Source organism: Diceros bicornis, chromosome 25, assembly GCF_020826845.1.
Source record: "Diceros bicornis minor isolate mBicDic1 chromosome 25, mDicBic1.mat.cur, whole genome shotgun sequence".
NCBI classification, from domain to species: Eukaryota; Metazoa; Chordata; class Mammalia; order Perissodactyla; family Rhinocerotidae; genus Diceros; species Diceros bicornis.
The window spans coordinates 21,332,805-21,357,337 of NC_080764.1; the positions used below are offsets into that span (position 1 = coordinate 21,332,805).

Sequence of the window (24,533 nt, forward strand, 5' to 3'; positions counted from 1 at the left end):
CGACTTTCTAAAAAGTATATGTTTATGTATGTTATAGCAGTAATTCCATGAGAACAGACTCAAAAATATTTTATGCTGAATTATCTTTGAAAAGCAAAGGTTCTTAATTATGCCATGACCCATTGGCACTCTGGTGAAGCAAAATTAATGTTTTTAAATGCATAAAATAGAATGCATAGGATTATAAAAGGAACCAATTATATACTTTTAAAAACTCAAAATTGTGATATAGTAATATGTCATTTATTAAAGCATTAAATTATATAATCCAGATAACATATTTAGTATTTTAAACTCTCAAAAACCAGCTGTAGAGAAAATGGATAATACCTTTGTGGGTAATAAAATTACATGGTTTATCCACAACAAAGATCTTCCCTGGCCAAGAGGAAAAGCCTTTTGTTGATCTGGTTTTGAGAAAATCATTTGCATAGTGGTTCTAAACTTGGGGTACCTGAACTTGGATGAGAAAAAATTATATTTTTATTTACCTCTAACTTAAATTTCACATTTTCCTTAACTTTAAATTTAGTCACCAAAAATCACAGTAGTATTGGGACCTATGACTTTCACCAATAGAAATCACAGATCTTTTTTTATTAAATTATACTTGTTTCAGATTTATTTGTACTTTGCAGTTATGGTTGTAATTAGGTTAGATATCAAAAACATTCAGATAAATTATTATAAATTAAAATATATTGATGTTTAGATCAATGTCTTTCATGTCTTGCATCAATAAATCATTCATATAATCTTGTTTTATTTAGAAAAACAGGTCGTTTCATTTTGGTGAAGTTTTGATAATAGTAGATGAGAGTAGGTAAAATGAGTGCTTAAGCAAAAGATTGACATAGCAGATGAATCTGCATCCAAAAAAATGGAGAATAACTGCTCTAGAAATTATAACTTTTTTCCTCCAAGCCTCTTTAATCTTCCTTATCAACAAGTAGTTTTCTAAATAAACATTTTCATCTTTAGTCCCTTATTTACTAAGACTTGTATTTCAATCCTTAGCCTATTCTGTGTGAATCGTTGAGTACCCATTTAAGGACAATTTAGTTTTATGATCTAACCATGAAAAATTTTTCATACCAATTTTTTAATAATTCCAGATAAACAGCATCTATTTTAGGAAATTTAATCAGAGAAATTTGATTCCCAGTATTTCACACAGTAGCATTTTAGCCTTAGTGAGAAGCGGGTTGATCATTTATTAGCTTTGAATGACAAAAATTCTGTTTATGCAATACTTGGGGATTTTCCTTTTTTTTTTTTTAAACATAATAAACTTTATTTTTTAGAGCAGATTCAGGTTCACAGCAAAACTGAGCAGAAAACAGTTCCCGTATACTTCCCCCTGTCACCCTACACGCACAGCCTCCCCCACTATCAGCATTCCCTACCATCATGGTACATTTGTTCCAGTCAATTTGTTACGATCTGCATTGACTCATCATCATCACCCAGAGTCTAAATTTGCTAAAATTTAATTTTCAGAACAACACCTATAATTTGGAGAGGAATTCATCCATGTGGTGTTTTATAAACCTGTATTTATGTTTACAGAAAAGTCTTATGTGAACAAATGGTAGAAATCAAGATTAAACTTAGCTTCGAATGCCATTGAATCTAGATTCTAGTGTTTTGTTTCCAAATTATATCTTCGTAGATATCAAGATGCTCATCTTAAAAATAAGTGTCTTGTGAAGAAGCATTACCTAATCTGTGGTTGCTTTCAGTTTTTTCCCCCCCAAATGTGGGCAAAATGATCATTTCTTGGGGTGTTAAATGAATTAGTCAGGATCTTGATAATATCCCAAAAATCGGTCAGAGTGCTGCACTTCTGCCAGCTAGTAAACTGGCCAACTGCTCTTGGACTGTGTCACTGAATATAATAATGTTTAGGATTCAGGAGGTTTAAATAAATGTTCTTATGGATCATATTTTATGATGTTACTTTTATTTGTGTGGATAGATAGATAATTTAATTGTACAGAATAACTGGAGCATGGTAAGTTTTTGGTTCTGCTTTATCTTGGATTTTGATGGTAGATTGATTCCTTTTGCTATTCTAGTACTTTTCCTATTTTTTTCTCTTTGTTTTAATTCTTTCCAGCATGAGCTTCGCATCTTCTAATTTCATCCCCTTTTACTTTTCCAAATTGGAAAGTTTGAATTTGGGACTAATTATATATACTTAGGTGTTTAAGTAATTTATAAAGGCAGATCCTGTTTCGGGCTGTTTTGAGCTAATTTTTATTCTGTTTTCTATGAAGAATTCCTTCAGTCATCAACAAATAATTATCAGGCTCCTGGTAAGTGTCAGGGCATTGAGTGTATAGCAGTGAACAAAATCTCTGTCCTGGGAGGAGTTGACATTCTGGTCTCAATGATTGATTATGGCTCTGATAATGAGTTTGACAAGGCTGAAAATGTAATTTTTTCTTATCTGTGAATACAGTTTTATAAAATAACCATGAAGCATGTTAATGAAGATAATAGACTACTTGAGTTACCATTCCCACTCATGTCAATAAGAGAGTAATATATTAGAAAATGGCAAATACTTAAACCATAGTTTTTATTATTTTCTAATCTGCTGTTTGTTAACAGTTTATTTTATTCAAACTTTATTCTTTTGTTTCTAATCTTTCTTTTCCAGAAACTAGCAGACCTTTCTCTTCGTATCCAACAAATTGAAACAACTCTCAATATTTTAGATGCAAAGGTTTGTATTTCTGAATAATTTATAGTATAAACTTTGCTCTGCATATACCAGCTTTCTCAGTCATACTTAACTTTAATTGCATTTGGGAATGAATTCAGTTTAGCTCCAGTATCCATGAGGTAGTACAGTGGTTTTTTTTTTTTTTTAATTCATTATAATTGCAAAAGGAGTGATATTCATTATTTAACCATTAACTGACTCTGTTTAAATGTACACATGGAGTGAGATTTTTTTCGTTATACTTGTCAAAAGCATAATATGAGTAACATGTTAAATTGAGCTATTATATAGTTTACTTCATTTGATGGAAAATTCACAATTATCTTGATAGTAATCATTTGATAACACAGTAAAAATTATATAAAATTTTAGATATCTCCAGAACAAAATTTGGAGAAAATATCAGCTATTTTCCATTTGCAAATATATTAAATGCTAATAATTTTGATTTGACTAATTTTGATGCCAGAAATTACAAGAGATAACCAAGAAAAATAGAAGGGTGTTTTGATTTGAAAGCTTGCAGATTTTGTGTGTTTTTCCTATTTATAAAATAATGGAGACACTACTATGTTTTTGTGACTTTGTTTATTTATCAAAGAAATATTGGAGTCCAGCATGGTTGCGTAGTGGTTAAGTTCAGCACACTCTGCTTTGGTGGCCTGGGTTCGCAGGTTCGGATCCTGGGTGCGGACCTACACCACTCATCAAGCCGTGCTGTGGCAGCAACCCACATACAAAATAGAGGAAGATGGGCACAGATGTTAGCTCAGGGCCAATCTTCCTCACCAACAACAACAACAAAAAATCTGAAAAAATGTTTATTGAATATTTATGAGGAAGTAAAATGACTGATATCTTTAGCATAGGATCAGAGTGTCTAGTATGTACTTTCTACATCTTCTTGTGGACTTCAGTCACTATATTTCACTCAGAACATTTCTCTAGCTTGGAAAATTTAGGATATCTGGCCCTTGAACATATTCAAAATATTTTCCTAGCAGACATACTCCCTTGAAACTATTTGGGCCATAGCCACTGTGCTAAGTACTGTCATCAGTCAACAGTTCTCAATGAATATCGCTGCTTCAGATCTTATTACCATTGGTTTTTTTCATTATTCTTTATTGTGAGTGTGTGTCTTATTTTAGTGTTTGGGGAATTCTTGAATTAGAGTCCAAGGTCACAATATGGTATGGACAAGTTAACCTTAATTATTTCCATGGCCATAGAGTTAATCCCCAAAGTTAGCCAAACATCTGACAAATGTATATCATTGATATTAGGATGAAATCAGAAAAGAGGGTTTTCATGGATCTTGCAAATCCAACCTGAAATGCTTACCCACTGACAACAGGCCCATCTTTTGTGTGTGAAAAATAACACATTTTAGTAACATTCAGTGATAAATGTTTAAAGAATGAACTGTGTCAGACATTAAAATGTAATGTCAAGAGTTTTGTCATTTCCCAGATAATTCAAATTTAAAATATGCTGCCAAGCACTTTTTTTTTTTTTTTACAAAGTATATTTAATAAAAATCTTTTTACAACAACTTTGTGAGGTAAGTTTTCTTATCCCCACTTTACAGGTGAGAAAATTGAGGCTGAGGGAGATTTACACGAGGTCATGTAGCTTGTGACTTAAACCGAAGCAATCTGACTCCAAAGCCTCTGCTCTCATTCCTTACACCAGCACTCTTATATTTTAAAAATAATTCCTGGGAAAAGAATGGTTATAAGCTAAATTAGATTTGTGAGAAATTCTTCAAAAATGTTTTATTTGTGAATTCCTTTCATTTTTAAATAGTTTTTGGCATGGAGAATTTCAAACACCAAAGATGAGATTTTGTAAACCTATTTCTATAGGCTTAAAACTTGACAGATATTTAAAACACACACACTTAGAAACTTATAGTGTTTAAGCACCTAATATTATCCTCATATACCAACATTAATTTTCTTTTCTCAGTTGTCATCTATCCCAGGCCTAGATGATGTCACATTTGAAGTATCTCCTATAAGTGTCACTAGTGTTAAAAATGAATCACATTCTGAAACCACTTCAGAGCAATCACAGGTAAGTATTTAAGTTCCAAGAAACGTGAGCAGATCTTCTTGGTTGAACCAGACCTAAGCAGCAGGTTTGAAGGAAGAATTTAAATAAAAGTGTGTAACTTTGAATAGTAATATTTTAAAACCTTAAGATAGAAAATGAAGTTTGAAAAAAAGTGGCTGTTTTATTTTGTTATTTTGAAGGGCTTTCTTTAATATTTTCTTTGCTTATAAAAAAGAAAATCCATCTATACAGGACTAGGAAAAATCTTGAACATAATGATTTTCTTCAAGTTCATTATGGAAATTTTTCCAAGTTCTTCTAAGAAATGTACTTTTTAAATGTTTTATTATAAAAACTTTCAAACGTACTCAAAAGTAGAATAGTACAGTGAATACCCAGATGCCCATTACCTGGATTCACCAGTTAAGATTTTGTTGCAACTGCTTCAGATGTCTTTTTTGTCATTTGCTGAAGTGAATCCCAGGCATCATGTCATTTCAACCCTGTATAATTCCTTGAGCATCTCTGGAAAGTTCTGACATTTCCTTCTATAACCACAGTGCCTTTAGCACACACAATATAATTAACAGTAATTCCCTGGTATCGTCTCACCCCTTGTTACTCAGAGTATGCTCCGGGGACCAGCAGCATGGGCATCACCTAGGGGCTTGTTAGAAATGCAGAACCTCAGACTCCACCCCAGACCTACTGAATCAGAAGCTACCTTTTAACAATATCCCTAAGTGATTTGTAGACTGTTGAAATTTGAGAGCTACTGATCTAAGAAATACCAATTGTCTAAAAAGTGTGTTTTTAGGGGCCGGCCCGGTGGCACAAGCGGTTAAGTGCGCGCGCTCCGCTGCGGCGGCCCGGAGTTCGCTGGTTCGGATCCCGGGCGCGCACCGACGCACTGCTTGGCAAACCATGCTGTGTCGGCGTCCCATATAAAGTGGAGGAAGATGGGCACAGATGTTAGCCCAGGGCCGTCTTCCTCAGCAAAAAAAAAAAAAAAAAGAGGAGGATTGGCGGATGTTAGCACAGGGCTGATCTCACAAAAAAAAAAAAGTGTGTTTTTAGAGTTGTTTTGTTCAAATCAGCATCCTAGTAAGGGCCACACTTTACATCTGGTTCTTATGTCCTAATGTTCATTTATGCTCCGTATAAATTTAAATTTTATATTACTTTTTATGTCAAAAAATAGAAGTTTTTCATTAAGAACAATTTCTCATGTATCTCAATGAGGTATTAAAATGCAAAATGAAATAATCACTAAAATAGTGATCTACCAAGTACTAGTGAACAAGTAGACTTCCAATCTGTATGGAATTCTGCATTTGTGCCTGGAGATACTTTCCATAGGATACTTTTTAGATCATGATAGTGTTGACCTTGATGATAATGACTAACATGTAAAGGGTCTTTACTGTGTGCCAGGCGTGCTTCTAAATGCTTTTCATAAATTAACTCATTTAATCCTTACTGCAGCCCTATGAAGTAAATAGTATATTATCAATTGTGCTTTACAGATGTGTCAAATGAGGTATACAGAAGTTAAGTAACTAGCCAAATGTCAAACAATAAGCGTAAGAGCCGAACTTTTAACCCAGGCAATCTGGTGCCAAAAGTCCTAGCTCTTACCTACTACACTACACTGTCTCCAGCACCTGTGTCGAATTCGTTAAACATATTGAGCACATGTGGTACAAGGCCCTCTGGGAGGAGCCATATATTTAGATATAATATGTATTTGGGGAATGAATTGGATGGAAATGAATTGGTCCTGTCTATTTAAGGTCTCAAAAAATTGATTACAAGTAATCACAGCTTAATTTTCTAAAATTCAGAATGACCTGATACAACTCTGGCAATTTTATTTTAAAATTGTATATTAATTCATTTGGAGGATTTATGAAGTCTGTTGGATTCCTGAGTTTAAAAAATTGTGGTAAAGTTGTGTGTTGATTAGCTTAATAAAATAACTGCTCAGCATGTTCTTTATATTCAAATCAACTTCGTATTTCTCCATTGTTATTAACTGGTATATTTTATGTAAAATATTTTGAAATGGACTTAGGTATTGCTTAACACAGAATTTCTATGGGCATTACAGTCAACTCACTCATCAGATAAAGGATAATCATGCACTTTTCTTTTAAATCATCCATTCATTGCAATCTAATCTATATATGAGTCAAAGACCTTTGCATATTGATTTTTCTGGAACTTTAATTTCATGGTTCAGATCTTGTCATTACTCACAATAGAACGTCCAATCGTGCAGATTGAAATTAATTTGAGAATAAAATGAAGGACAGTTGAGAGAGATGATAGAGGATTCAGTGGGTCGTTCAATTAGCAAAAGTGTAAGACCTGACATAATTAAACCTTGTTGAGGTCTTCGTTATTAGGCAAAAGTTAACGGCTGAGTTTTGAAATCCGTTGGGGCTGTATGTAATTATCATTTGCTCCATTATGCTATTTTATGAGTTTATTGTCCGTAATTTTTTTAGAAACATACTTCGGCTTTGTTTGAATTTTTTATTTAATTAAATGTTTTGGACTTTTTGTATTTGTGTATTTCACAGATGAATATATATGTCTACTCACTTTTGTATGTCATATAACAGGAGAAACCTAAACAATTTTTGGATATTTTGTTTGCTTCAGAGTTTTCCACAGGTTTAATCTGTATTTGAATTATCTGAGGAAAAACCTTAATATATAATTTATATTTCTATTCTAAAAACTATAAATATTTAAAAGTACTTCTTGATTTATCTACATTTCAGCATAGATATGTAGACATAAAATTGATTTCATTCTATTAAGGTACTTCCTCTTAATGCTAATCTACAGATAATGAGTGAGAATTCACAAAAGTAAACTTACTCTAAGTGTTCAGATAGATAGAAAAATCAACTATATACAGACAGTCCTAGCTTTGCATTTAAGCGAGGACAGGGTTTCAGTCTGGACAAGTTTCAGTTAACACGGTACCATGCAAAATGAGAACTGCCTGTACGATAGAAGCATTTTTATCTAAAAAGACCACTCCCCAGTATTCTTCATTGTAAGTAGTATTTAGTATTTCATCTTAACCACTCTGTGGAGAATGTTACCGTTAATAGTTCCATCAGTAGCTGCAATATACAAAACCAGATAGTTTTGTCTGGGAAATGGGCTTCTCATCCACAAACTCTCCAGGCATTGCTTTCTAAGATGTTAGAATAGCCATATCCACTTAGAATAAGATTACTTAATAAGTGTGGAATTCAATTGTGTAGATGGTAGATACCTAGCAGATCAACTCACTGTCCACTGGAGTTGAATAATTGACAAATCAAATAGTTTTATTAGCTTTATTAAAAGTTTTATTAAAATAATATGCCCATCTAGAATTCGTGTAATATATCAGCACTCGGACAAGTAAAGTAGAATTCTAATATTTTTAATGCCATGAATATATTTGTGTTTTTTAAGGAACAATATAATGTTGATGTTAAGTGTAGCTTCCTCTGAAATCATATTTAAGTATTTGTAAATATTTGGAAACATATATCCCATAATTAAATTATTGGTATTTAACTTTAGAAATGTTTTTTTCTGATATTGATTGTTTTAGAATTATAAAAAGAAACATCCCTTTTAAGTAATATTAATGGACCCCTTTCATGAATTGTCTAAAGATTTACACATAATACTCTCTCTACAGCAGAACAGTTTACAAGACTCTGGACCACAGGAAAGTGAAGTAACAGCAGAAAATATCTTAACTGTAGCCAAGGATCCAAGATATGCCAGATATCTCAAAATGGTTCAAGTGGTAAGCTAATTTGGTCTGTCTTCTCTGTCTAGCAGCCTCATTTGAAATTCTTAACCTGGAGGTTTCATTGTTATTTTTTCACTCTGAGAAAACTGCTAAACCAAGTGACCAAGTTTTTCTACTCTCTTACTTCTTTCCTATGTTTAATTAATGCCCTGATGAAAAGTAAGCAGAAGTCAAATCTTTCTAATTAAAACTGATCTCACATTCAAATTAACATAGTTTAATATAGATTTGTGTAAGTATTTTTGCTTTACATAAAGTTATCATTGCAAATCTTGCATGTATCAGATAGAGGAATGCAAGTGGACTATGCATTTGGTAAATCATATGGCTTTAGCTTAATTCCCATATGCTAGCACAAATAATGTTTTCTTGTGTGTATTTTTATTCTGAATTTCATCTGTCGGTGGTTTGGTTCATAGAAAAGAGCATAAGTCTCTTGGCTAAGTGAGGTAATGCTTTTAATACTATATGGCTTTAGCATTCATATTTTTTCTAAGAAGTCATTACATGCTATGACACCAAAAATATTTGCAGTTGTCCATGACAGCAGAAGTTTATTTCTTTTCTTTCCTGTAGAGAGTCCTATTACAGTGGTTGAAGGAGCTAGCTGTCCATCATTTTTCTGTTAATCAAAAAATTAATACTTTTGTAAAATTCTGTTATCAGGCAAAAGAAGTACTAATATTAAAGAAGAACAGTTTTGTTCTGCTGTCCATGGCATTATTTATCACCAAAATAATTTAAAAACAAATACTACCTGACAACCAGAAGAGTAGATTGGCTCATTTAGAAGCTATGGTGGTGACAATGGGAAGAAGAAAGTACATTCACTTTTCCCAGCTGTCAGAAGAAGAGGATTTGTCACCTTCAAAATTCTTCATTGACAGTCAAAATCCTGGGCTCTAGGCTTTAGAAAAAAAATAAACCAGACTTTGGGATGAAATTATATAAAGTTCTTTAATTAATAAGAATAAAGTAGAGCTAGTTTGATTAGGAATCATAAGTTTTTAAAGCTAGAACCCAGGAAAGCTTAAGCTAAGCTTAAGATTTGGATTGTTAAAAACTGTGTGTTTGACTCTTTCAAACAAAAGAGGAAAAGCTTCAGAGTAATTCTAGAAGGCTTTTTATGTTAGTCTCTTCTTGCCTAACATATGATATATGAAGTAGGAAAATCTACTTGATGATATCTATAAGAATGCCCTGAAATCTTTGATGAAAGACTGCATCTTAGGGTAACTGTTATATTCTTGATACATTGCCTCTGATTTTACAAGAACTTCAGAAACTGATTTTCCTTTTCAGTATAAATCCACTGTTCATTTATTCCACAAATATTTACTAAACACGTACTTTAAGGTACTATGTTAGGTACCATCTAGATTTATTTAGCAAACTAAGGTCAGATACTACTTGACATTATTTTTGTTATTAATTACTTAGACAAATCCCATTGCTTTTCAGAATCATGTATATCATATGTGTGTGTGTGTGTATGAATGTATATATTTAAACGACCCTTTAAATATTCGTTTTTCTAATTATATGGCTTACCATCTCAGCAGGAGTAAAAGCCAGTCCTTCACAAGCCTATGAGACCCCGTACAATATCGCTCCCCTGTTACCTTTCTGATCTCATATCTTTGCTCACTCTGCTCCAGCTCTACTGGCCTCCTTGATGGTCTTTGAATAAATATACGGGCAGTCTCTTGTCTCGGGACATTTGCATCAGCTATTCTCTCTGCCTGAAACACTTTTTCCCAGATATCTTCATGGTTTGCTCACTACCTTCCTTCAAATCTTTACTCAGATATTACCTTGTCTCTGGTCCCATTCCTTTTACCCCTTCCCTGCTGTCTTTTTCTTCATATACCCATCCAATAACATGTAAAATACTACATATTTTACATCACTTTGTGTCTCTCCTGTTACTAGAATATAAACTCCATGAGAGTAGGGAATTTTTTGTGTCTTGCACTCTTCCCGGTTCCTAGAACAATAGCTGGCACATAGTATTTACCTAGGAATGAAAATGCCTGTATTTTTCTCTATGCCATTTTACCTTTTGATAGGTTTTGGTGATAGATTTCTTTTTCACACTAGCTCAGTGGTTTTCAGACTAAGAAACTTGGTCAAAATACAGGTTCCTAGTCCCCACCCTACTGGAGTCTCTGGAGTTGGGACGTGGAGCTAGAGCATGTGTATTTCCGAAAAAGCTCTTCTGATTAAGAACTGTTTAAAATATTTTACACTATATTATAACATCCTTAAAATAATTTGTGTTTAAAAACATTTCAGAAAGAATAAGGAATTGTTTGATTTATTTTTTTAAAAAACTATCTAATTCTCTAGCAGAATTTAGCACTTAGCTTCAGCCCATCCTTTTTGTTTGGTGTCACTTAGTATGGGCAGGAGTTCGGTTTCTTCTGCCTCATACTTTTCCTGTTTTTAGCCCAGTTTTCCTCATTTCAGTCCTTTGCCTCTTTTCTGCCTTTGGTACAGGAATTTCTAATTCCTGAACATTTCCAGGGTTCTGGGAGTGCTGCTGCTTTGTGGTGTCCCCCTCTTCAGACTTGGCCATCCTCTGCTAAGTCATAATCATTCTTTTATCTGCTTTTAATTTCCATGTATTGTAGTTCATATATGCCTCTTAGTCACTGAAATTGAAGTTTGTGTTCTATTTCTTTTTGCCTTATTGTTTGAGGTAGTTTTCAAGAGGAAAGGAGGGAGCAGCATCTACACTGCCATCCTAAAACTGGAAGTTCATCCAAGTTAAATTTAATTTTATTGATTTTAGTTTATTGTGCCAACCTGTATCCCAGAATCTTATTACCCAACTTTTGTTTTCTACTGCTCCCTGTCCTACATTTCATTCTTCAGACAAAACCACAAACCCTTCCCAATACATGCTCTATGCTTTTCCACCTCTGAATCAAATTCCCCTTCTCTTGATTACTACATGTCCAAATTCTAGTCATCTGACATGTTCCTGTGAACACTTCCACTAAATCATCTCAGATTCTGGACCCACCAATACATAAAGCTAGAAGTAATATCTCTCATCATTGACCTATCCAATCCCTTTATATTTTTTATGGAACTTATCACTCATATCTTATTCTATGACAACTTATCCATATTTTTATCTCCCCTGTTGAAAAGAAAACCATAAGAGGAAGAACTGTATCTTGATTCATCTTTGTGTTCACTTTAACACCTTGCCCATAAGGTACTCAGTCAATATCTGTTGAGTGGACTATTTTATCCTGCATATTAACTCTCCTTCCCAGCTTTGTGTCACCTGGAAATGTACAGATATGCTCCCATTTCTTCAAGTTATTGGTATAAAATGTTTTGTAGGACCAAACCAAGAATAGACCAAGAAGAGATCTCTCTCAAGGTTGACATGAATCTGCTAATCGTTATTTTTGGATTATAGTTATTAAGCTATCTATAAATCCACCATTTTTCCTGTTTCCTAATATCATGAGTGACTCAGAATGTCCAACCACAGATATAGGCTACATGTTTGACAGTGACAATGCTCAGTATTGTCTTTCCTTGGCATGGTCCCTACCAGAGTTCCTGTCACTTCTGCATCATCATTCAGTTCTGCCTTTTTGTTTAAATATAAGTATGAAATAGTTAAATCAGTTCCCTTCATTACTTCTCCTATCTGTTGAAGGATGAAATTTTCAGCAAGGTAACTTAGGAATTTAGCAGATGCTCTGATTTGGGCAAAAACAAGCTGCGAGTGCATGTAAATAAGTAATATCTCCCGTCATGTCTGTATCTTATCCTTGTGCTTGTTTATAACTTGTTTTGGAAAGCCTCATCTAAATCCTGCATCTGGTCAGGTAGCCAGAAAGTATGCTCCATCTGATAATACAACTATTGCCTTCTTTTAGCCTCACTTAGGGGTTCCTTTATCCCATGTTCAAGACTTTCCATATATATGTATATAGATATTGATTTATAGGTAAATCCTTCCATTGTTATTGGTATAAAAAAATAGAGTATACCTTCTATACTCTAGGGTAGTGAAATGCCTTCCTATTTTCTGTGTTAGTCTTCTAATCAGTTGTGTTCATTCTACTAAGGTGGTTCAGTTACTTGAGTGTGACTGAGAACAGACAGGGTTCAGAGGGATATAGATAGAAAAAAAACAAATTTGACCACTTCCTGTATGGAGGAGCCTAACCTCAGCTAATTCTAGAGGGTAGCTTCATTACAAATTGCCTTATCAATACTGGAAAGTGTTTCACTTTCCCAACGAGATTGTAGATTTTCATTAAAATACCCAATTTTTCTCAGGTATTTTAGTTTTAGTTATTAATGTACAGAAAGACCAATATCAGCGTAATTCATCAGATGAGTACTACTTTGTCTATTAATATGACCTTGAGTAGTTTATCACCCATCATACACATTACTACATGTTATCAAAGCTGAGTTTTAGAAGCCTACATTCTGGAATTTAGGAAATTGTTTGTATTAACAAAAGAGAAGATAGCGTGTTCTCAAAAAAACCTGACTTTCTGAAAAAAATCACTGTATTTATACCAACAGTATAAAAATCTCCTAAGATCCCCCAAATAACCATTTCTATATCCTCAAAAGGAATTTAACAGTGCCACAAGTTCTCTAACCTCCTAAGGACAAAAACAGGATTTCATTCATTTTTAATTGCCTTTATATTTTTGTCATTTAAAAGTGTCAATTGCTGCTCCATAAGCAGAGTCTTATACCTATAATTCCCCTTATGCTGTGTTTCTTATCTTTTTCCAAAGTGTAATGTTCTTCCACTCAGCATCTTAGTGCTTACCAGGCTGTCAGCTCTCTTGTAATCTGTCCTCTTGCTTCCTTCCTGAACTATTGTTTAGAACCATTTCATTCGCTCTAGTAAGACAGAGTGGACAAGTATTTCTCAAGCCCTGTCAGCGTCTTTGCTAGTATAAAAGCTTGAATTTGCTGACCACCCGTGTGGTGCTCACTCATTTCAGGTAGGAAGGCATTGAAAGTCCTACAAATTACAAATGCAGATATATTTTTTTAATTTTTAGGCTCCCTGGATATCAGGATGAACTACAGTCTTTTTTGGCTTTCTTCTTAAGCTGCCATGAAAACTTCCTCTTCCTGGGTCCTAGCTATCTCTGGAATGTATTGCTTTTGTATTTGCCTTGCCTCACTTTATCAAATACCTGTAAATCTACTTTAGAGCCTAGGTAATTAAAACTGCTTAATTAATATAAACTCCTTTGAACAGAAGCCAACGGAATCTTTCCGTAGTCACAAGTACCAGTTCACAGAGAAACCAGCAGTACCTTGCTTTTTGGTCTTTATACCTTTTTCTATCACTCCTGGATTCCTACCCTTTGTGAGATATAAGAATGATTACAGATCCAGAAGGTAGTTGTTCTCTGTGAGAACAATTCGAGTGCCAGGAGTACCCCCAGATCTTTGCTCTGTCCTGCTGACATGCAGCATGGTATAGTTTCTTAGCTTTGTCATACAACCCTGTGTGACCAAGTTCAGGACATGTCACCTCTCAAGGCCTCAGTTCCCTCATACATAAAATGAGATCCTAAGTTTGCTCTAGATTTATGATCTATTAATTGATCCCCAAATTTGGATCTCATTGTTAATGAATGTTCCTGGAACACCTGCTGGCATTTTCTGATTTTTTTTTTTTTTTCTTTTTAAGCAAGTTTTACACAAGATTTTTCAGTGAGTAATACTGTTGTGTTCCAAATGTAGCAGATAATTGATTCTGATTTAATGTTTGTTGTCATAATAGTGCAGCACAAGCTTTTACTAAATTACATATTGCTTTTATAACTTAACTGGAATTGTGTACATAGATCACTTTTCCAACAATTCCCCCCTTTTTACTGGCAGAGCTTGGTAAATCCTTTGCCAGTAATAAATTGCGCATTGGGAAAGTCCGACTTCCACATTAAGAAGCTAATGACTTGTATTTTTTGAAACCGTATTTGCCAAAACAGTCTCTTTGGACACTTAGACTTTTTTAAAGCTCTATTTTCTTTGGCTGGCTTAAAATGTGAATTGAATAATCTCCTTGGTTCTGGTGGTGCTGATGCATCTGTTGCCAGCAGTGGCTGTCGGGCTTGGGAAAATGTGACTTCCATTACCTAAGGATGAAGAATCTCCAGCTGATTACTAGAGATGTTCATCAAGAAGTTATGCACCTTGGACCTGGAGAAACTAATCAAGCATGAAGTAGAGTACTCTTTAGATAAGGTTTAGTTTTTGTAAGAGTAATTAAAGGCTTTAAAACCTTGTTTGGGATATGACCCCAGTGTGACTTTCCGTGGTCTAGAGAGTTCCAGGGTAGGTTCTTCATCACTGATCAATGGGGTAGTCAAAAGGAAGGAGGAGCTGCTGGTTCATGTGTAATCAAAGCTGTGGAAAACACTAGTGCAGATTTAGTTTAACAACTATGTGCTATTTCTTTTTTTGTTGCTTTTTATCTCTGTAGGTCTTATTAATATGTGTTTATTATTAATATATTAATATGTGTTTTGTTTCCTTTATAATACGTAAAGTTTATTAATCAATATCAAGGTCAGTATTTTTTGAGCACATAAAGGTTTGGGGCGGGGGAGACAACTTTCTGTGGTGTTTTAGCGTCACACTGTTCATTGAAGATAAAAGCTGCATGTACAAAGATTGATTTCCCACAAATAAGAATGTGGATAAAGAAAAGATACAAGTGAACATTGGTCCATTTAATTAATTGCGTAATTTAGCCAACTTTGAAAATTGGAAAGGGAAAGTATTTTATCCTTCCCATCAACTAAAGGATCAGCCAGATCCATTTGACTACAACTGAAAGAAGTTAAGATTAGCAGACTGGTGGACTGTATGAGTAGTAACTTTAAGTTGGGATAAATGGAACTCAAGTGACCACAGTTATCCTCCTTCCTCTGCATTCTATCTTACATCAAATGCAGGAAGGATAGAGATCCCCCTAAGGCAGAAAACGTTGACAGTTAGCCACCAATTGGGAACCCCTGAGATGTTACTTATGCTTTGCCATGGCCTGAGTATCTGGAGAACCTAGAAACAGGTAACGTTTTTTGTATTCTTGGCAAAAAAACTACCAAAATTACTTATTCTCTGCTAAAGTCAGTGAACTAGCCTCTAAGGAAACGATGTGTCAAGAATTATTATGCCAGTTTTACAGATTATGATTTTTCAATATTTTGGCTGCCTTTTGAACCCTTCCCAAGTTGCCTTGAAAGTTAGGGAGCTCAGAATCAGTCATACTATGTACACATTTAATGTTGAGAAGTATTGCTTTTAAATGCTATAATTGCCCTTTTGTTTATTCTTTGCTCTTTTATTTTCCTTATGTATGTTTGTTAGAGAGCAGTAAACAATATTGCTAAGTTCAGGTTTTAAATTTCTTGCTTTTCCAGATGTGTTTCCCTGATTTCTTGTTTTCCTTAGAAAGAAAAACATGTAGTGGGCAGGTACTACTAAGTTAGATGATTGTCAGTATCCATTTAGTAATATTATATGCGCCTACCTTGATTCTTATGTATTCCTCATATATTCTTCGCTAGTACCACTTTTACCATAATCATAGAGCTCAGAATATTTTAATACTGATATCATGTATTTTTCATTATAGCTATCCTTCGGTGGCATTCAAATGCCATTAAAGTGTTAATTTGTGAATAATTTGTTTCCAGGAACTAATCATTTAACCATAACTATTTTTGTTTATGATGTTTTCAGTCTCTGGAAAAATACATTTTGAACTGTGAACCTCAGGAGGGTTTGGAATTCTCAGTCATATTTGAAGATAAGTCACATACCAACAAGCTGGTGTACACAGATGCCAGTCTCCATTAGAGCTGTAGGAGGATATTTGGCTACTGTACATTTGAATTCTTTGTTTTTTAATAATATAGCATATAATTAAAAATTAATTTAGATTAAAAAATAATTTAAAAGGAGAAGTGAAATGTAAGAGAACTGAGAATGCAAAATAATCTTCTTTTAAAAATAATTGATAAGGTACTAAATTTAAGACCCTAAATTTGTCAAATCAGTTTTTCTTAAGTATAAAAATGTATTTGAAGAAAATATATTTTTTTAGGAATTGATTCTCCATTACATATTTTTGTGTCATTAATATCATAATTAAATTAATTTAGATTATATATAGGACAGCTTATCTGAAACAGTGCTTTTAAGCCAAAACACTTAATTCTTTATTTCAGTTTATTTGTTTACTAAGTGCCAGTAAAATTTACTTCATCTGCCTTAAATTCACTATAGCACCATACCTCTGTACACCCCTTCACACAAAAGAAGGAAAAAGAGAGCAAGCAAGCAAACACAGGGGAGGGAACTTTTAGAGCTTAAGGTAGTTTTAGATTTCATAGAAATTTCCTTTAAGTGGGATATAAAATGATAACCAACAAAGACAGGGGCATTTAGCAGAAAAATATTTTTAACTTCTGACTTCATGTCTTTCATTCTGACTTCTTTAAACAACTCCTTAACCCTTCGTTTAGAAATTGTGACAGAAGGGACAGTATTCTATTATTAAGGTTCATAAAAAAGTTTTTGAATATATACACTAACAATGACAGTTTTTATACTTGCTGAAATGTATGGTATAGTTCTTTTACTTTGATCCAACTGTAACTTTTTAGTTACCCAACTTTGATTTCTCATTGCCCTTCTATCTTTTTTTCCTACTCACCACCTCTTCTAGAAATAAGGAACCTCACATAAACTTTTTCCCAACTGGTAAGGAGGAAATAATATTAATGTAAGTTAAGTAGTTACTTAGATTTATTTACTCTTTTAGAAATATCATGATTCTCACCTTAACTATAAATTTGTTGTCTAAGATTGTGGTTAATTAGTGGGGAAAAAAGCAAAACCCAGAGGAGCAAATAAGCTATAATAAGGAAGTGGGTTCACCTCAGGTGGGAGAGAAGTGTTTTAGAGGTTTTAGAGACCATCAACTTGAAGAAGGTGTTTTAGTACCATACTTGGACAAGGATCTCAAATAGTGTAAGCATTCATAATGGGGTGGACAGTCCTGGTGCAGAAGATAATTTGTCTTGAATGGATCACAGCAATGTAAGATGCAACAACATAGTTATATATAAGTTAATTTTTTTATAAGGATTATTTTACAATTTGGAGGAAATGCTAATATGTTAACTGTATGTTTTAAAAGGAAATAATGTAGATTTCAAAATATTGAATTTTATTGGGAAAAATGAATGAAAATTAGATTTTCTTCTACCCGAAGATGTCTACATCTTTTGTATTTATCTTAACAGTATAATTTTAAAAAATATCTCTAGACCTAAGCACAACTCATCAAAGTTTTTCATAATATACCATAACATCCCAACTTTTCTTTTTCTTTTCCTAGCCCAAGTTCACAAATGACTTTTATTCACTTAGTTGGTTAGACCATGTGCTGATGACACGTTGATATCAGATTCAGGACCCTTCATTGTGGTTCTGTAGCCGCATAGAATGCCTAATCCTGACTGTCTCTTTATGTGGGTACCTATGGATCCCTAAGACCATTGAATGAGAGACTCTTAATACACCAGTTCAAACACATTACCAATATTGGAAAATTAGTTCAAAAGTGAATGCTTTGTGGTTTCAATCAGTGGAATCAAGTTTATAATTAACTACTAAGAATTCTATTCTTTATAGCTTTTATTGCTATATTTGGAGCTATTTCTTTAAAGCCTCTTGAATGGGTACGTATAGAAATAAGTTTTCAAAAACTGAACAAAAGACCATCTGAACTTATTACACTTTTAAGTAGCAAATTCGAAAATGATTTGCTATAAAAATTCTTTGAAAGTTTTTATTCCTAGAAAGTAAAAGTATAATTAAATCTAGAAAATTCTAATTAATACGTTTTAAAGAACAAATATCATTTGAGTGAAATGAGGTATAGCAAAGCTATAATGTAGCTGAAGTATTCATAATGGAGTTATAGCATTAATTAGCCTATCAACGCAAGTCTTTAAATTTTACATATTGTTTTTGCATCATAATGGAGGAAGGAAAATTGGTCCCCCACAGCGCCAAATTACTCTTTTTTTTTTTTTTTTTTGAGGAAGATCAGCCCTGAGCTAACATCTATTGCCAATTCTCCTCCTTTTTTTCCTCAAAGCCCCAGTAGATAGTTGTATATCGTAGTTGCACATCCTTCTAGTTGCTGTATGTGGGACACGGCCGCAGCATGGCTGGAGAAGCAGTGCATAGGTGCACACCCGGGATCCGAACCTGGGCCGCCAGTAGCGGAGCACGTGCACTTAACCGCTAAGCCACGGGGCCGGCCCCCAAATTACTCTTAAATCAACAAATACTTGAGTGTCTACAAAATACAAAGAAAACACTTTTTTGGTCCTTAACACCTAATATTTATCATGTTGCAAGAATACCCAGGAGAAAAATCAATCACATGGAGAAATTGATGCAGCCGTATTTTGAATTGTCTCATAACAATAGATCCCTAACTTTTTGAAATAATTTCTTTAGAGGTTTTTCTTGATAGGCATTTAGGTTAACCTTAGTTCCCATGCCTAAAAGTCACTGGTAGAACTGCTAACATGTATTTTTCTTATGCGTAAAATAGTAATAACTCCCTCACTAACTTCCTGGGGCCCTGGTCATGCCTGGTGTCACTTTTGTCCATTTTATCGTGTAATTTGTTCCTTCATCTTTAAAAATATCTGATGGGCAGTCAGTGAGAAATACTTTCTCCCTGAGAAACTGATTTCTTAAGATAATCATCGAAAAAGAAATAATTTACTGTTAGCTCCATAGAAACCACTGTGTATAGTACTAGTCAAGATTTGTAAGGCCTCTTTTTTGTCCACCTATTTAGGTTCAAATTAACGACCTTGGAGGCAATAGTATCAGAGTTAAACATCAGGGTCTAGCATTTTCTAAACCTGCTCAGTCATTAGAAATAAAGCTTCCCTTTTTTTAGATAGCCATATTCACTTTACAGTGATTGACATATTTATTTAAATTAATTTTGTATCCCTTCACAGAAAGCTTCCAGAAAGAGAATAGAGTATTGAGCATGTGCTTGCTTTTGTGTTATGATTTGTTCAGTAAACATTTATCTGTTATATAGAATATTTCATCTGAAAATTATATCCTAAATATAACACCCTACTAATATAGTTCATAAAATGTAATATAGATATTTTAAATAGAGCGTTATTGAAAATCAGAAGATGAATAAATGGTTGAGTCCATTTCACTAAGTGAGAATTTAAGTAACAGGAACCTGATTGGAGAACTGGCTGCCGTTTTCCAACCCAGAGCATCTTTTCAACTTCTACTCATTCCCTCTCCTGAAGATAAAGTACTATTCACCTATCAACTCAATAAATCCTTTTTTTATTGGTGACCTAGGTGAGGAAAAAATTTCATAAACTTCATATTTTCCGTCTTTCATAACTCAATTGTTGTGATTCAAGCTCATAAACTGAGAAGAAAAACTCTAAAATATAAGGAGCATTTTTTGTTATTTTAAAAAAGGATGGTCATTTATCTCTATTAGGTTGAGTAAGAGGGGTTTTTTTTCCCCCTTCTAATCTAAAACTTTAGGAAAATTTCAACCTGGTTTATAAAGGAATATAGTAGTTTTGCTTCTGTTAAGACAATAACAAATAAATGTGAACATTGGCAGTCCTATAAACCTGCATACAGTTTTTGTGATATAAGAAACTGGTATTTAACTATTAGTGTTGCCATCATAACTTCATTACTGTGGCTTCTTTACACACTTTCTCCAGTGACGCAAATACAGACGTGATTTTTTGGAACATCAGCCTTATGGCTGCCTTCTCTCTTCTTCATTACTTGTGTTGGACAAACTGCCGTTATCACTTGCCAAAAATAATCCCACAGTTCAGTCAACTTCAGTTTTGAGGTCTCTCATGTCCTCCTTAGACCACCAGTAGCTTTGTCTCTTGGAGATCAGAAATTGGACACTTCTTTTTGATGTTTAACAAACCAAACTCTGTTCCTTAACCTCTAAGGAGGAATATAACAAAACAACAACTTTTCTAAGCAACATCTCTGGAAACATAGCAGCAAATCCCTTTGGAATGCATCCTCTGGAACACAGTCCAAATTATTTTTGTATCAAGGTTTATGAGATTTGTATTAAGTTGATGATAATAGTAACATCTCTAATAGGGTAAGATATATGTATTTTCCTCCATCTGTATCCATATACAGAAATGACTGACTAAAGACTCACCAAATTTTGGTAATATCTGTATTCTTTTGCTGTAACCAGCTTCAAGAAACTAAGGGTAAAATATGGAGCTTATAGATTCGGGCATCTGTTATTCTTATATAATATAACCAATTCCATGAAACTAATGTTAAAATAGGGAGCTTATCTAATTCCACCAACTTCCCTGTTCCCTGTTCTTCCCTTCCCACCCACTGCCTCCCTCACCCCCGCCCCACACACACTCTCTTTGCTGTATTTTAGGAAATGTTTTTTTCAACTTCATTTCTCCTCCCTTCTGTTTTCTCGCCTTTGTAACTTATTTGTATAACCTTTCCAAAGATATCCTGTGGATTATGCTAAATTATAATAAATAAATCACATAGTTGAGTTTGTAGAAAGACCTTATACCATTAAACCATAGTTAATAGACACTGAGAGGTCTTTTTAAAGAGTCTGACATTAACTCTGCTTTTTTTCCCATTTAGCACTTCAGTGTTTTTTTATAACTTTCCCTGTTATACTAAATAGTTGAGTGGCATTTAATTATCTAGTAAAATTCCCAACCTTGTTGTTCAAATAGTCAGCTTTCTCCTCTCCTATTAAAATTACATAAATTTTATTATTAAGTAATTATTAAGAGCATTTTATTTAAAAATCTTTCTCTCAAGTCTTAGTTCTAGGTAATATATATATATATATTTGTGTGTGTGTGTGTGTGTGTGTGAGGAAGGTCAGCCCTGAGCTAACATCCATGCCAGTCCTCCTCTTTTTGCTGAGGAAGACCGGCCCTGAGCTAACATCCGTGCCCATCTTCCTCCACTTTATATGGGACGCCACCACAGCATGGCCTGACAAGTGGTGCATCAGTGCGTGCCCGGGATCCGAACCCGGGCCACCAGCAGTGGAGCATGCGCACTTAACCGCTACGCCATGGGGCCAGCCCCGGTAATATGTTTTAAAAGTGGTGCAAGTTTTAATCTCGTGCTTACTTTATTCCAAATGTAAAAGTCTTCACACTGGATACCCCTAAGCAAGTAATTGCTTTTTTTTTTTTTCTGTCTTTCATTTATCTTTTAACTTATTTTATAAGCTAAAAAAAGACCCAAACTTTTATCTTCCACCTTCCTTGTCTTCCAAACCTACCATATTTCACTTTTCAGAATACCTTAGAGATTGATCCATGGAACAGTATTACTTTGAGGAGTAAGATTTTGAAGAGAATTCTATGATGGTGCTATTTTATTTTTATCCATCTAATATTTAGGATGCACTTGTGTCCATTGTCATCTGAGTCTAAATAGATTACATTTTACTAATTTATAATATAAAACATAACACTTATGAAGATAAGTGTATAAATGGGCCTCTAAATGACAGCCTTGCCTTTGCTACCTCAGGAGAGAGGGTCTCCCTGGTGACCTATAAATTTGAAAGAAAACCTTTGCTTTCCCAATCTCCTTTAACCTAGCAAGCTGTAGAGAACTTGGACTTTTTCTCTTCCACAGCCAAAATAAGAGATTATGGTTGTAGAAGGCATCTTCTGACTCTATAACTGTCTTTTCTGGACTTTTTTTTATTGAGGTCATAATAGTTTGTAATATTGTGAAATTTCAGTTGTACATTATTGTCAGTCACTGTATATTTGTGCCCCTTTACCCCTTATTTTGCTTAACATAATACCCTCAAGGTCCATCCATGTTGTTGCAAATGGGATGATTTTGTCTTTTTTTATGGCTGAGTAGTATTCCATTGTGTGTATATACCACATCTTCTTTATCCATTCATCAGTTGGTGGGCACTTGGGTTGCTTCCACGTCTTGGCTATTGTGAATAATGCTGCAGTGAACATAAGGGTGCATAAGTCTCTTTGAATTGTTGATTTCAAGTTCTTTGGGTAAATACCCACTAGTGGCATAGCTGGGTCGTGTGATATTTCTATTTTTAATTTTTTCAGAAATCTCCATACTGTTTTCCATAGTGGCTGCACAAGTTTGCATCCCTACCGGTGGTGTATGAGGGTTCCTTTTCTCCACATCCTCTCCAACATTTGTTATTTTTTGTCTTAGTAATTATAGCCATTCTGACAGGTGTGGTGTGATATCTTGTAGTTTTGATTTGCATTTCCCTGATGATTAGTGATGTTGAACATCTTTTCGTGTGCCTGTTGACCATCTGTTTATCTTCTTTGGAAAAACATTCATATCTTCTGCCCATTTTTTGATCAGGTTTTTTTGTTGTTGTTGTTGTTGAGTTGTGTGAGTTCTTTATATATTTTGGAGATTAACCCCTTGTTGGATATATGATTTGCAAATAATTTCTCCCAGTTGGTGGGTTGTCCTTTCATTTTGTTCCTGGTTTCCTTTGCCTTGCAGAAACTCTTTAGTCTGATGAATGGACTTTTTTTTAAAGTAAATAATAAAATTTTTAATATGTTTTCTGATTTTGAAAGTGAAGATTATAGTTAATCATCATCTGAACTTAATTTGGCAAGATCTGTAACATTTCTATGAGAGATATATGGTCATTAACTTGGAAGACTCTTCATATTGAATTTATAACCCTTTTGACTGTCATATTTTCACATATGCTTGCCTGGACTTAAACACAGGCTTTATTAGGTGAAATGTAAAATAAAATCAGCATTTTGGGGGAGGGAAATATCTGGGCAAGTATATATTCTTAAAAAATATGTTTGAGACAAGGTTATGTATGATAGACTATTTAAAGATTTGTGTATTTTTCTAAGTCTTTGTGTTTTTCATTTTAAATAAACTGCTATCCCATCTTCAAGACTCACCTCAGCAAATCTTTTGCTGGTCTTCAAGTCAGTCTGCCTTTCCTTGGGTCTAACATTGCCCATTATGTAGGCCTCTGTTATCAATTTCATCATTGCACTGTGATTATCTGTTTAACACATCTATTAGACTGTACTCCCTAAGGGCAGGGGGTGCTTATGTCTTTATTTTCTCAGCATAAGGCACTGTGCTGCCATAGTGATGTTAAATATTGAGGTGTGGGGTTGTGATATCAGAATTCTACCACTAACCACAGTCAATTTACTCCTAACCACCCTGTAAGATCCCTGAGACCAGAAAACACACAAAGGACAACTGCAAAAGAAAGCAAGGGAACCTTAGCAGGGTTGGTGCCCAGAAACTTCAGAGTAGGGTTCTGAGAAATTGGACTGGAGCATTGCAGCTCCTAAGGGGCCTCTGCTGTATCTTAGGTTCAAAACTGAATGTCACAACTGGCTAGTGACTTTTGGAGGACCAAAGGGAAGAGTATACAACAGCAATAGGGAGATGATTGAGCTTTTTCCCACGTGGGCCTTGGCTCAGCTTACCCCTTCTGCCACAAAGAATGAAGAGATGTGAGGGAGAGGGTCCCAACCATGTGTGCAAGCTTTTAAAGCACAGTGACCCTGCTCACTTACTTTTGAAGGTGATATAATCAAGGTGCCCAAATTTAACACATCACATTAGTGTTTCCTCATCTTTTGGGATGATGTAAAGAGGAGGAGTTGACAAAGAGGCTTGATTGCATCTTCTCCCCTTAGAACTTTATAAGTGAGCTTTCAATAAACATTTATTTATCTGTCAAATCAGTCCCCTTTTCAAGTAAATTGGTATTTCTGACAT

General features: G+C 34.3%; 1 protein-coding gene across 2 annotated transcripts in view; it reads left to right on the forward strand.

The window, feature by feature from the left end:
* WASHC3 (WASH complex subunit 3) overlaps window positions 1-24,533 on the forward strand; it is a 42,817-nt gene that overhangs the window by 5,041 nt on the left and 13,243 nt on the right. Inside the window, exons 3-5 of one of the 2 annotated variants that reach the window (XM_058568553.1) lie at window positions 2,666-2,731; window positions 4,703-4,810; window positions 8,502-8,612. In XM_058568553.1, coding sequence (XP_058424536.1) covers window positions 2,666-2,731; window positions 4,703-4,810; window positions 8,502-8,612 — 285 coding nt within the window. The remainder of the gene's footprint in view (window positions 1-2,665; window positions 2,732-4,702; window positions 4,811-8,501; window positions 8,613-24,533) is intronic. The other variant, XM_058568554.1, reaches the window with a different exon arrangement.